Consider the following 13,574-nt stretch of genomic DNA (forward strand, 5'->3'; position numbering starts at 1 on the left):
TTTTATCGAAACATTCCGTAACTTCAACCGATCTAATGAGCTTCGTAAGGTACATTAGTTTTCACAGTTTCAGAAATTGTTACGTTTGATGTTACAAGGAATGAACATCGACTGACTTGTTTGTTCGCCCTTTTGTTTTATCATTACTTACTTTTTTCTGAAAAATATGACTTTGAGTTTATATTTAATAGTTTTCTAAAGAAAATAACTCATCAAAGATACCAGGCTTATAACTGTGTTCGCCAGACGTGCGTTTTGTCTACATAAGACTCGAATCAAAACAATTTAAAAGGCCAAATTGAGTACGAAGTTGAAGAGCAGAGAGGGAAAACTATTGCGAAACATATAAGGTAATCTACTCCTGGGGTGGAATGTCTTTAGTTTTTTGAAAAATTCAAAGTTTTGTATACAATTAATTTATAAATACGACAATATCAATGATAATTGATTGAAGATCGTTAAATGAAATTTTCCTTTAATTTCTTATTCAGGAAGTAATATATTTGGGTTAAACAGTAGTATAAAGTTATATGAAGACCCCCAGTCGTGGATGGAAGCACAGAAACAATGTGTAAAAGATGGAGGACGCTTAATTGTTTTAAATACTGAAAGCAAAGACAAAATGTTTTTAACGTATGTTAAATTATTATATGGTACGTATATGTCTATTATACTTTGTAACGACGACGAGGTTCAAATCCTAATCCACATGATAGACCATGCTATCCTACATTTAATAAAGAATAATTGTCTCTACCCATAGCATAGTAGTATACCGCTGTTCAATAGTCATCAATCGATTAAGCGAAAACAAATCCGGGTAACAAACTAAATCCGAGAGAAACACATCAACTATAAGAAGAAAACATCGGAACAGCAGAAAAACTGAACTGCAACAAAAACAAACGCCAACCAACATAGAAACGTATGTAACATAGTGTATTCTATACTAGAAAATTTAAAACAATGAATTTAATGAAGATTTCCAAATGAAAGCGTTACAGTTCATCTTACAATGGAGTATAACTGAAGAAAAAAAAATCGCATGTAAAAACAACTACTCGATTTGTTTGTGGGTTTGAAAATGCTTAAATATGTGTCTGGTTATATTTTTGTTTATCTAAACACAAGAAAGCTTACTTAATCAAAATAAGGCAATGTACGCAGCAATTGTTCGTACATATAATGTTAAGTAAATAATATAAAAGGAATTTTATAAATCGCTCCAGAATGTAAACTTAGAGGACGTTTATTCATACAAAGGTTCATTTTCCAATTTTAGACATTTATAGCTTATTACCATGTATTGTTCTAGAGAAATTTTCCATAGGTAACTCGTACATAAATTTGTAATATACTTTGAAATTTGCACTTTCGTTATTTCATTCTTTACATATTCCTATCACAGTTAACTCTCAATTTATCTATCTTCAGATACTTCACAGTGGTGGATTGGTGCGAGTGACAGAGAAAAGGAAGGAACATTTCGATGGGTTACAGGAGACGTTATATCGTATAATAATTGGGGAGCGGCCGAGCCAGATGACATGACAAAGACATTAACCAATGCAGATTGTGTCATCTACATCATCAATAGAAAATATGGAAATTGGTATGATCGCGTGAGTCTTTTTAAAATGTCTTTTGTATGTGAAAAGAACGCATCAAAGTAACAACTATAGTCAAATCATTGTTATGATCAGCTTAAAACATAAACTATCTTATGTCAACAGTTTGTATATTAAAAAAAAATTAACAACTAATTTGATATTATCGTAGTTCAAAGGACTGTCTTCCTGTTTGCGTACATTTTGTAATAATTCGTTGTATCAATAGTTTATGCGTTGTCATTTTTTTTTTCGCTCATGTAAGCAATCATTTTGTTTATTTGTTAAATACTCAGCAACTTTATTGTATTTACACCTTTAATCGTGGGATCTAATGGGAAATAAAACTGTCTGAACGTTTCTTTTCCGTCCACCCGTTCTGGAATTTTGTTTATAATTCCACCTTATGTAATAATGCTGTATTTTGATTGGATGAGAGAAATGGTATTTTTCACAAAGTTTCTCTATATTGAGATTTTCTTTTCTCTGCCGGTGAAATTGTCATTCAGAAATTCCATGTGCCGGGGTATTTCCTAGCAAATACCACGGCAGATGGTAAAAACCATGTCTAAAAATAATGCGACTTCTGAAGACCTCGAGACTTTTCGTTGAGATGGATACAAAGAGCATTCGGTGGAATTTAACAGTTATAGTATGCTTACAAGTGGTATTTGCCAAAAAAACAATATCAGCATATTCCGTGTTGAGAAGATTTCTATTTGACCAGTCCGATATGAGGCGGTTATCTAGGACAAGTGTTTGAGGCAGGCTTAACTTCTATTTGTCAAATAATTTTAAAATCCACTCTTTGGAAGATCTTCAGTCATTTTAATGAACATATCAGATGTCAACCAATTCGTGTTTGCAACTTCAATACTTATTTAATGACTATTTTAATTGACTAAACCGAACATTCAAATGAAAGAATTTGTAAGATATACATCAGTAAGATAGCTACCAAACGCAAAAAAAGAGCCACAGACATCAATAGGTTTTCTACATTACCAAGTGTCTATAAGATATTTCAAGCTCTTAACGTGCCGAAAGTAGAAATTGTGATTAACTTTAACAGAGATTATAGAAGACTTGTCATCAACACAAAAGTCCGGAAACGACAATATAACGAAATCACAATACTTTATTTACGTAAGAAACTAAACGTACAGCTAATTGGATCTACACAATATAAATATTTGAAAATCAATATACATTATAATACAACATATATACATCCATTATTGAATAATGAATGAATGGAGCGAAGTATGGCATACAAACATACTGAGCAAGCATGATGGTTAGCGTAAAACTTATGAAGTGCCGATTATAAATAATGCACTGACCATGAAACCAGTTGATTAAATCTAATCATGATGATTTTTTTGGCCTTGAACACTGAACTATATTTATAGTTTGTACGAAGATGACAATGCCTTTCTTCGTTAAAAGAGAGATAATCATTCACTTACACATACTAATTAAAAGAATTTGTTTCAAATTATACAATAAAAGCAAAAAAAAAAACAAATTCTGACCTCAAATTAATTTTCGACTGACAAGTTCCGTTTTTAAGGTATTTTTTTACAAAGTATGATATTTATCCAATAAGAACTAGTAGTAAGTCATTGTACCCTGGATTCTAAAAAGAACCTCTTTTGTGAGTCCAGTGCATATGATTTATGAACAAAATGATTTGCATGGAATGGACAGCATTGCTTGACTGCAATCTTATTTTCAAACACGGTTTCCAAATACTAATTATATCAATTCAAATTGTGCAGTACATGGTGTCATTTCTCCTTTTACAGTAGCTGTGACAACAAGTTCCGTTCCACCAAAGTAAAAATCTACATGAACATGTCGTCTTTCACTTGTTGGGTTTGGAATATCAACAACAAGCTCTCCTAGTTTCTCACAACCTTCCCCATCAACATACTTTGTACTGTCATTTTCCGACACGTAGACAGCAACTGTTACCTTAGCCTGGTTCTGCTCATACGTGTGATATTCAATTGATTGTGTGCTTCCCACTGCACACTTTGTATTCTTTCTCATTAAAAGATCAAAGACATTTGTACAACGAAACTCTCCATCGCTTTCTACCTTTCGGTTGATATCATGTACCAACTCGTTAAAAATAGGACGAATGCGTCGTCCATATGCAAACCTTGTTACTCTTGATGTAACAAAGTCTGGTGTGTGACCAAATAAAACAGCGCTTTTTAAAACTGCGAGGATCGGTTCTTCGGGCGTTACTATATGTTTGTCTTTAAAAGAATCCTTTATAGCCTCTTGTATTATACTTGATTATGAACATCCTCCAACGACATAGAACGTATCAATCGTTAACCCTTCAACACGTGTGAGTACATTTTCAATTTCTTTCACTATTTTGTCAGTTATGCTTTTAAATTTCTCTTTTGCAAGTGTCATTTGGACCTATAATACATTGGTTTTGATATGAAAATCGTTTTTATAATCAGGTTGACTAACAGCTTCAGAAAATGATCCTTTGCCAAACTTTTTACAGAGATCATTTAATATTTGGTTTACCGTTTGATTAGAAGAAACACCGACATAGCTAGATAATACTATTAATTATCTAATTACTATCACATTTTATATTAATTAGTATTGTAATTTTCATTGTTATTAATAAATGTTATATGAGTATTTTAAACCAAATCTTGAATTCTATCCTAATTCTATCCTATTTTGGGGAAATTTCAGAAATTCAAATGTGACGTCACTTTTTTGCGTTGATCTCTTTGGCTAACTCGGCTGTGAATTTTTATGTGCTGGTTTATGTTGTTTTATGTATCCGTTTTTATTCTGTAGTTAGTCACCACTTCGGTGTTATCATATATACCTATTATATAGTCATTTTTATAAATTTACTGTTTGCAAAAGTATGAATTATTCTAAATACTAGGGATTTTCTTATCCCAGACATATAACCTTAGCCGTATTTGGCACAACTTTTTGGAACTTTTGGTCCTCGGTGCTCTTCAACTTTGTACTTGTTTTGTCTTTCGAACTTTTTTGATATGAGCGTCACTGGTTAGTCTTGTGTGGCCGAAACGCGCGTCTTTAATTTTAAACCTGGTACCTTTTGTTAGCTATTATTCGTATGTTTCTCTGTCCTATATGTTCTCCCATTTATTTGTATTGTAGTCCTGTCATGTAATGTTGTCAATGTAATGTTATATTTAACATTGCCATAAAAGCGGGAGGTTTGGCTAGCCACAAAACCAGGTTCAACCCACCATTTTTCTTTTCTTAAAATGTCCTGTATCAAGTCAGGAAAATGGCCATTGTTATATTATAGTTCGTTTCTGTGTGTGTTACATTTTAATGTTGTATTTCTGTTGTGTCGTAGTTCTCCTCTTATATTTGATGTGTTTCCCTCAGTTTTAGTTTGTAACCCGGATTTGGTTTTTTTTCTCAATTATGAATTTCGAACAGCGGTATACTACTGTTGCCTTTATTTAATGCCGTTAATGGTATAGACATATTAATTGTTGGCTTTTTCCTATTACCAACACCCCTTTTAAATATATCAAGTGCCCTTATGAAATCTATATAATTCAAAATATATTCCTTTTTAAGTCCCTCCATCACATTTTTCCAACGATAGTTTCTATCATTTGCATGAATTCCCTATCGATACGTGTACCTCCGCAGTCATTTCCTGATGCTGAACATAACTCTTCAACTTTGTCATGCATTATCTTCTTGTGTGCTATGATATTTACGGTTCCACCTGGAAAACACATACATTATTTTACTCTTATGAGTGAAAGTGAGTAAGACTTTCTTTTTACTTCAATTCAAATACAATTTAAAGGACAAATTTCACTAAGCTGAGGTGGAAGATACCACAGGGACATTTAAAAATCATTAGTCGAAGAGAAAGTGACAACCCTTTGGTAAAATGTAAAACAAAACCAACGAGATTGCTAACAATTCTTCTACAAAATACAACGCAGACACCAAAGACGAACACCCCTCCCCAAGGTTGATCTCAGGAACTTTGGGTGGTTGAATGATTCTTTTGATTTGATCTTTTTAGAAGTCTGATAAGGATAATTAAATTCTCCTTCGCCCTGCTTGTCCGAATTTAAAGTATTTCTACTCTAAATTCAATTAGTTACAAACAAGACAAACACAGAAATAGGATTAGTTGCTCGCAGTAACATATCATTTTCACTTGCAATTAAATATTTTATTTTACTTAATTGTACAGATTTCTTCAATTCAAACAACATATAAATACATGTAATAAACATAGCAGCAACTGTAAATATACTAATGTGACTAACTTCGATTCGACGTAACTGCGAGCACCTTCGATACTAATACATTTAAAAGCCAAACTTTATATAGTACCATAAAACCCCACCCGTAGAAACCGCCAAAACTTTTCTCGTGCCTTATGCACCTAACATCAAACTTTATGAGTAGTAAGTACTGTTGTAGAACTAGTATAAGAACTTTTATATAGTTCCCATCTATATATAAGTCCTACAAAAAGCAAACGGGGAAAATCCAGTTTCAAACGTAATGAACTATATTGTTCTTGGTTTGTGTTTTAAATTCCAGTATTAGAATACTGACCTCCAATATCGATCACTAAATAGTTTGCCCCTAGGCAAATCTTTGCAATGCTTCTCCCCGCATATTCGTCAATAGTTCGTTCTTTTTTTGACAATATAACGCCGCTGCATCGGGCTCTAAGGCTATACATAGTCTTTTTACTCTGTATACCAGCCTAAAAAAATAAATAAATAAAAAGCGACTAATTATGACTAAGTGTTCATCTTACGTAACTCAATAAGGCCGTGTTCATACCAAACGCTGTGTACTGTAAACCTGTTTACAACATGTACACGTAATTTACATGTACATTAAATAGAATTGAATTAAAAATTTCTCTGTTATCTTTTGTATCAGTTAGGCGTAGACAAATTCATATTTTTTTATTTTTCTAAATTTTTTTTAGATAAATTGTTTATATTATTTTTTTTTAAAGAAAAAAATGTATTTGTTCCAGGAGGGAAGTGAGAAAAATTGTTTGAATTCTTGAAAATGATGTGCATGGGATTCAACATGGAGTTTTTAAAATGTTCCTGTACGTTATTGAACACAAAATGTTTTGTTTATTAAAGTAATAAAAAGAATGGTTTGTACCAAGAAGATGAATGGACGGTACCTTAAGAAAATCGTTCTATTGATTTGGAGAACTTCGAGAGTTCTAAAGTTGTCACGATTACGACTAAAACAGCGTAACAATAGGCGAAAAAAAGGAATTTGAAAATGATTGACTGATTGATTAATTGTTGGTTGATAAACGTCCAGTGTCAAATATTTCATACATGTTCAGGTTGAGAACAAATTCACAATGAATACAATTGGTATGTCCTTTAATAGAGGCCGTCCGAGACGGAGCCAACCGGACGCTCTACTTTGGAACGGTTTTACGGCCGATCGGAAGAAGATCTGAGTAACCATATTACTATTCCCCAGTCACACATATGGTGATTATGGAAATGAATAGTATGGACTAGTACTAACTGTAAAAATAACCTTGTCCACGACATAATGAAAATGAATATTTTGTCCTACAAAATGCAGGACTTTGCCAGAAAAAGTTGAAAAAAGTGAAAATAATTTTCGCGGTAAACACAATGGTAAATAAATAAAAAGTGCTATCAACCGGTGTTAAATGAATATTCTATCAGAAAAAAACCTCCCCCCACTGAAAATCAAATAGCCCACTAAGGCTATTAAATTCATTCATGTTTTTAACGGAGCATTTTTTGTTTTTTTGTCATAAAAATAGGGAAAATAACTTAAATTCTTAGAATTATTATAATAATATTTATTCAATATATGTAACTTCTTTAAATATTCACAATAAAATCAACGCTCTTGATATCTTGTTTTATGAACACTTAACCCACACTAGGCCTACATTGACTATCGACTGTATGTAGTCAAAACCTGTTTGATTTTTATCAATGAGAACGTAATTGAGTTTAGTTTAAGAGTAGAGTACACTTACACCCCACAGAGTTTAGCTCAATGTGAACACGGCCTAACATAGCTCTTTTTGTTACATCGTCGATTGATTTAACAAAAAGATATGGCATAGGAAAATAGTTATTTACCAACAGTAGGCGCTTTTATATACAAAGTTCAGCCAGGTTGTGAATTTTTACTTTTATGGTTAAGCTTCCTCGATACATGAGACGAATCTATACCGAAGCATCTAGGTTCATCGCTTGTTTTTGTTGGAGGATTTTCAACGAGATATATAAATTCTAGCAATGCATCGAGTGTCATACGATATTTCTTCACTCGAGACAGTTAAATTTTCAAATGTAAAAACTCGAGGCTCGCCGGGCGTTTCAAATATTTGAAATTTTACTTACGATGGTGGGAAAATATCGTATGCACGAGATTTCGTGGTAGAATCAGCTTCTCACATGATTTGTAGACTACATATGCAGACAAAGTTAATCCTTTTTACCAATGATCTGCAAAAAATATGTGTTCTTTCTGTGTAATCAGGTAATGTCATCAGGCATGGTCGCCTTTTTTCGTGACGTCGCGATAGGAATATCAGAAGAAAGCAAGAACATTTGACGTCATAATTTAAATTTGTCCAATGAAGAACTGGGCCCAGTTGTTCAAATGTGTTGTTAGGCTAACGACAAGTTAAGTCCAACAACTCGTTAAAGTTTAAAATTAGTCTTAGCTAATTACTGAAATCAAACCAAACATAAGTTGATTAAATTAAAGTAATCAACAGGTCAGGAAAAGAATAAATCGGCTAAAAATTAGAGAAAGGTCTTAATATCACTAAATATTGTTTAAAACTATGTACAACGTGCAGGTTTTAAATTGATATGTTAAGATATAAAAAGAAAATCCAATAGATTTTTCTGAAAGATTGGAGTTGGTCCTAAACTGTTATAATGTGATATCTCCTGTAAACTCATTTGTGTTTTGCAAACTTTCAAATGTAAGTTGTTTTTATTATGTTGATGATATCTCGATAATATCTAGTATAATTAAACAGTTAACATCCCATTTAGCATGGTCCGTTGCCAAATATTTTATTGATAATAATTATCAAGTATACACTATACAGTATACAGTATACAGTATACAGTATACATGGACGTTTATACATTTATAACCATTGAAGATTATTAGGTTTTTTTCTTTTTCCTACCATCTCTGCGCATTGTCTCATGACGAGCTTCGATTTTGCACTCCAGATTGCTGGAATGGTCAATACTCGTTTTATATCTTGCATTTTGATGTCCCTCATATTCTTCTCCATATGATTAGTCAACAGAGGTTCTATAAGTGCTCTTAAAGCTGTCGAAAACACTTCTACCGCTGATAGAGATTGACCTTTAACATCGTATAACAGCATTTGCTCTGAAACCTCCTATGAAAATATGTAAGATATATGTTGCATAAATAATACTTCTGGCGAAGAATACTGGCCATCCAATCAGTAGTTAAGGCTTCGTGGATGGCATACACATATAACAAATATAATCTTTACAATATATAGTATATAACATGACATTCATATATAACACTTGTCCAAGATTGCTCTGACGTCCAACGGCTGTTTTGCGACATACATTTTTTCTACTGTGCTTTGTCTATATGCCTTTTTGTGTTTCTTTGTTACTGTACTTATATATCCCGTCATTGTGTTATTGTGCTATGGTAAATTTTTGTATTCTTGTCATTTTTGCTTATGTGCTTTGTCTATACGCCTTTTTGTGTTTCTTTGTTACATATTTGTTTGTTTTTATAGTGATTAAGATTATAACACAATGTTGACTGTTGTACCCCTATTTTTGACATTTTTACCTATTATGTCTGTTTGTTTTGTTCACACATCGTTGTCAATATAATGGAATTTTATACGACTATCATACAAGTGAAAGGTTTAGCTAGCTATAAAACCAGGTTCAATCCACCATTTTCTACATAAGAAAATGTCTGTACCAAGTCAGGAATATGACAGTTGGTATCCATTCGTTTGATGTGTTTGAGCTTTTGATTTTGCCATTTGATTACGGACTTTCCGTTTTGAATTTTCCTAGGAGTTCGGTATTTTTGTTATTTTACTTTTTGATATGGGACGAGCTCTGATGTCACACGGCCCCAGCTTGTCTGGCAAAACAGCCGTTTGGCGTCAGAAAAATCTCGGACTTATATTACACCTACAATATTGATATAGACATGATAGAGTGATACAGGCTATTATAAGTATTAAGGGTTGCAACTTCAGAGATGTGGATTAATCACCATGATCTTAGTGGCCCCATGATTTTAGACACAAATTTTGCTACTCAAATACAAAGGGTTTATTTGATGACTAATGCCTTTCATATATTTTTATCCCGTTTAATTTTTTTACTTTCGTTGTACAAAAATGTTGTATGACGATCGTGGTAAATAAGATAATTAAATAAGGAAGATCTGTATGACAATAGATCGGTCGGTTACGATATCGAGACTGAAAGTCCTGGGGCGGGTCCAGGTAAGGGCGTAATGGGCGTACGCCCCCCTTTAAAAGAAAAAAAAAAAAAAAAAAACTATCGTTATCTGCTTATATTGTATTGAATATGGCAATTTATCATATTCATTAATTAAACACATTCTCTGATTTCTTTTATACTGATTCCCCCATCCGATGGGTGACTTGGACACCTTTTTTAAACAACCAAAGCGGTAAGTAAATCTATACATGAAATGGTTGTTTTGTGTGACACTTCCCCAATGGCCATTCTACATCTACCCGGGGGATACTCGCTATATATATGATACCGGGTATGTTCCGACAAACGGGGTTGGATTTTCAGCTAAATTGTCTGAAATGGGGTTATGTTTTTTTCGCCTTGCATTGGAAGGGGTCAGATTTTACTATCTAGAACGGGGTATTATAAATACAATGTTACACTATTGTTTCAGATAAGGGTGAATGTTTGGTACCATTAAAACGTTTAAACCCGCTGCAACTGTTTGCACCTGTCCTAAGTCAGGAATCTGATGTTCAGTAGTTGTCGTTTGTTGATGTGGTTCATAAGTGTTTCTTATATAGATTAGAACGTTGGTTTTCCCGTTTGAATGGTTTAACACTAGTAATTTTTGGGGCCCTTTATAGCTTGCTGTTCGGTGTGAGCCAAGGCCCCGTGTTGAAGACCGTACTTTGACCTATAACGGTTTACTTTTATAAATTGTGACTTGGATGGAGAGTTGTCTCATTAGCACTCATACCACATCTTTTTATATCTACTAAATTGAAAACAACGTTCAAACCTATGATTGCGTTGGATAAAAACCGCAATTTTTATACGTGTGCATGCAAAACAAATTTCTTGGTAAAAGGGTCTAAATACAGCACAAACAACATTTTCCAAAAGACCAAAACAGTGAAAAAGTATATTTTAACAAAACGGGTATACATATATATCAAGAGTTCAGAAAAAGCTATCGTTAAAGATTTATTTTCCATTTTACATGCCCATTTCATATAACCTTTTAACTGAATTTATAACTTCTTCCAAAGATTTGATATCCACATGTTAATCAATACATAATTTGAATGATCCGAAGGCAGACTATTTTCACCAATTTGTCTATCATGGAGTCTGTTATAATACTTCATAATTTGATGCTTAATTGTTGAAATCCAGGAGCTTCTGACCTTCCCCGTGGACCCTATACCAGGGCAACCGGAATTACGCCTCCCGTTCATAAAATCCTGGCCTAGGACTATTGAAATGTAAAGTAACGCCCTATACCCTAGAATTTGGAATTTCTCGTTATTGGTCACTGCTGTTAAGATCCATCCAATCATTTTAATATACCATAGACATTTAATAATCAAAGAACCGTTATATTAGTGCATTTCACAATTATTTTATGTTTTTTAGCAAAAAAAAGGTCCAAAAAATGTTGGATTCTACGCCCCCTCTTTGAAATATCCTGGAAACGCCCCCTGGAAACCTGGCCCCCGAAGTCTGGGTCGACAATTTCCTTGTTTTCCATATGAACTATGATTAATTTTGTCGTCTGATGGCTTCAATAAGTTTCCGAGGATATCCGTCGAACGTCCGGGTAAAAAGTCACGAGATTTCGACAACATAAATTAAATAAATGAAATAATGGTACTATCTTTAAAAGGTGTTAAGATATAATTCACAACATAGATCAATATATATATACGAATATTCCAGAACATTTCTTCCATTTGGAACAAATATTATTACAGAAATTTTATTTCAGGACAAAGGTTCAAATTCGCTGTGTGTGCAAAAATGTTTTAGAAAATAAGCACAAGACAAATAAGACAAATAAGAGCTATTTTATCAAACTCGACAGTGGCGGACCTAGATTTTTTCATAAGGGGGGCCTACTGACTGCCATAAGAGTGGGCCCGCTCCAGTCGTTCCCTAAATAAAAATAATCAACTAAATTTTTCCCACAAAAGGGGGCGGGCATTAAAAACAAACTGGAGCCAATTTAAAATTTTCAAGAGATGTGACTTCATTAAAAGAGAGACGAAGGATACCAAAGGGATACTCAAACTCATAAATCGAAAACGAACTGACAATGCCATGGCAAAAAACGAAAAACCACCAAACAACAGACGACAGTATACAAAATAAAACACATAAAACTAAAGACGGGACTTCACGAACCCCTTCCAAAATCTGGAGATGACCGCAGGTGTTCCGGAAGGGTAAGCAGATCCTGCTTTACATGTGACATTAGTCTTGTTGCTCATGCAAGTACAAAACAGGTGATAAGTCTACTTTGTAGAATGTAGAATGTAGAAAATTCGAATGTTTTAATAATATTTAAAGAGGGAAGAGCCTTAGATTGTATGTACTCTTACAGATCTTTGAAATAGTATCCATATCTGATTCACCCCGCACCTAGAGTGTGTAGTATCACAATAACTTTGAAGCCCGGCTTTAATTGCTGATAAAATTGATGTTAATAATTAAGAAAGAGGTTTCGTGTTACACTTGGGTGACCCAGCAATATAACGTTGTTAAAAAGGACTTTTTTTAAATGTCAAAACTACATTAAACGTTTAACTAAATGAAAGTCCTGGAAGAATTCGTTGCATTGAGATTATTGCATGATTTGAGATACAGTTGCACTAGTATTATAAATATAAATAAAACTATTGTATAAATAGTTTGATAAAATATTTTTTTTAACAATTAGTTGTATTGAAAATATAGACTAATGAATGAAACACTCCAAAGCGGTTTTTTTGGATTACTCTCCATCGGGAAAACTCAAATATGAAACATTTTAATGCCAAGGATGCATAAATACTTGAATAATTTAGTAGGGTTATGACTAGAAGAATCTTAAAATGAATAGCAAAATCCACTTAAGGTCAACTTTGCTTAAGAGAGTTGAATCCTTAGCTCTTAGGTAATGATTCAATTGGTATACAATTATTGTAATTCACAATCTTATTCTAAAAACCATACGTATTCATTTTAATGTATAACGATGTATATTGCATGAGATAAATGGTTCTGGTTACAACTTCAACAATGTAAAAATGCATCCACTGTGATAGAATATTGATATTAAATGTATTAAACTTTCTTATATATGTGAAAAGTCCTTGAACATTAGAGGTCGGTTTTGTATATAAATATTATAAAGAAAGTTTGTATTTGTATTCACATTATAAAATGTATTCCTCCTATTGATGTAGAATATCCATTGGACGATAATCATCCGTTTATTTACTAATATTTCATTGGATCCATTGGGTATGCAAACATTACTAGAATCCTTTTTAAAATTAGCTTTTCTTTTACGCATATAATATGATACTTCTTATTTACTACTGTTATTCACCATATCTCCCTGACAACATTAATCACTTCAACGACTCAC

General features: G+C 33.0%; 1 protein-coding gene and 1 long non-coding RNA gene across 2 annotated transcripts in view; one reads left to right on the forward strand and one right to left on the reverse strand.

Annotated features, from left to right (window-relative positions):
- The first annotated feature begins 503 nt into the window (after positions 1 to 503).
- LOC127707820 (uncharacterized) lies at positions 504 to 1,967 on the forward strand. The gene is made up of 2 exons (XR_007985026.1): positions 504 to 653; positions 1,435 to 1,967. It is a non-coding gene; the product is annotated as an uncharacterized LOC127707820 (long non-coding RNA).
- Positions 1,968 to 3,236: 1,269 nt separating this feature from the next.
- Positions 3,237 to 13,574, reverse strand: part of LOC127707819 (heat shock 70 kDa protein 12B-like) — a 33,613-nt gene continuing 23,275 nt past the window's right edge. Inside the window, exon 6 of the mRNA XM_052212570.1 lies at positions 3,237 to 3,710. Within this exon, the coding sequence (XP_052068530.1) occupies positions 3,366 to 3,710 (345 nt within the window). The 3' untranslated portion in view covers positions 3,237 to 3,365. The remainder of the gene's footprint in view (positions 3,711 to 13,574) is intronic.

The sequence above is a fragment of the Mytilus californianus genome, unplaced genomic scaffold (genome assembly GCF_021869535.1).
Source record: "Mytilus californianus isolate M0D057914Y unplaced genomic scaffold, xbMytCali1.0.p SCAF_7, whole genome shotgun sequence".
NCBI lineage: Eukaryota > Metazoa > Mollusca > Bivalvia > Mytilida > Mytilidae > Mytilus > Mytilus californianus.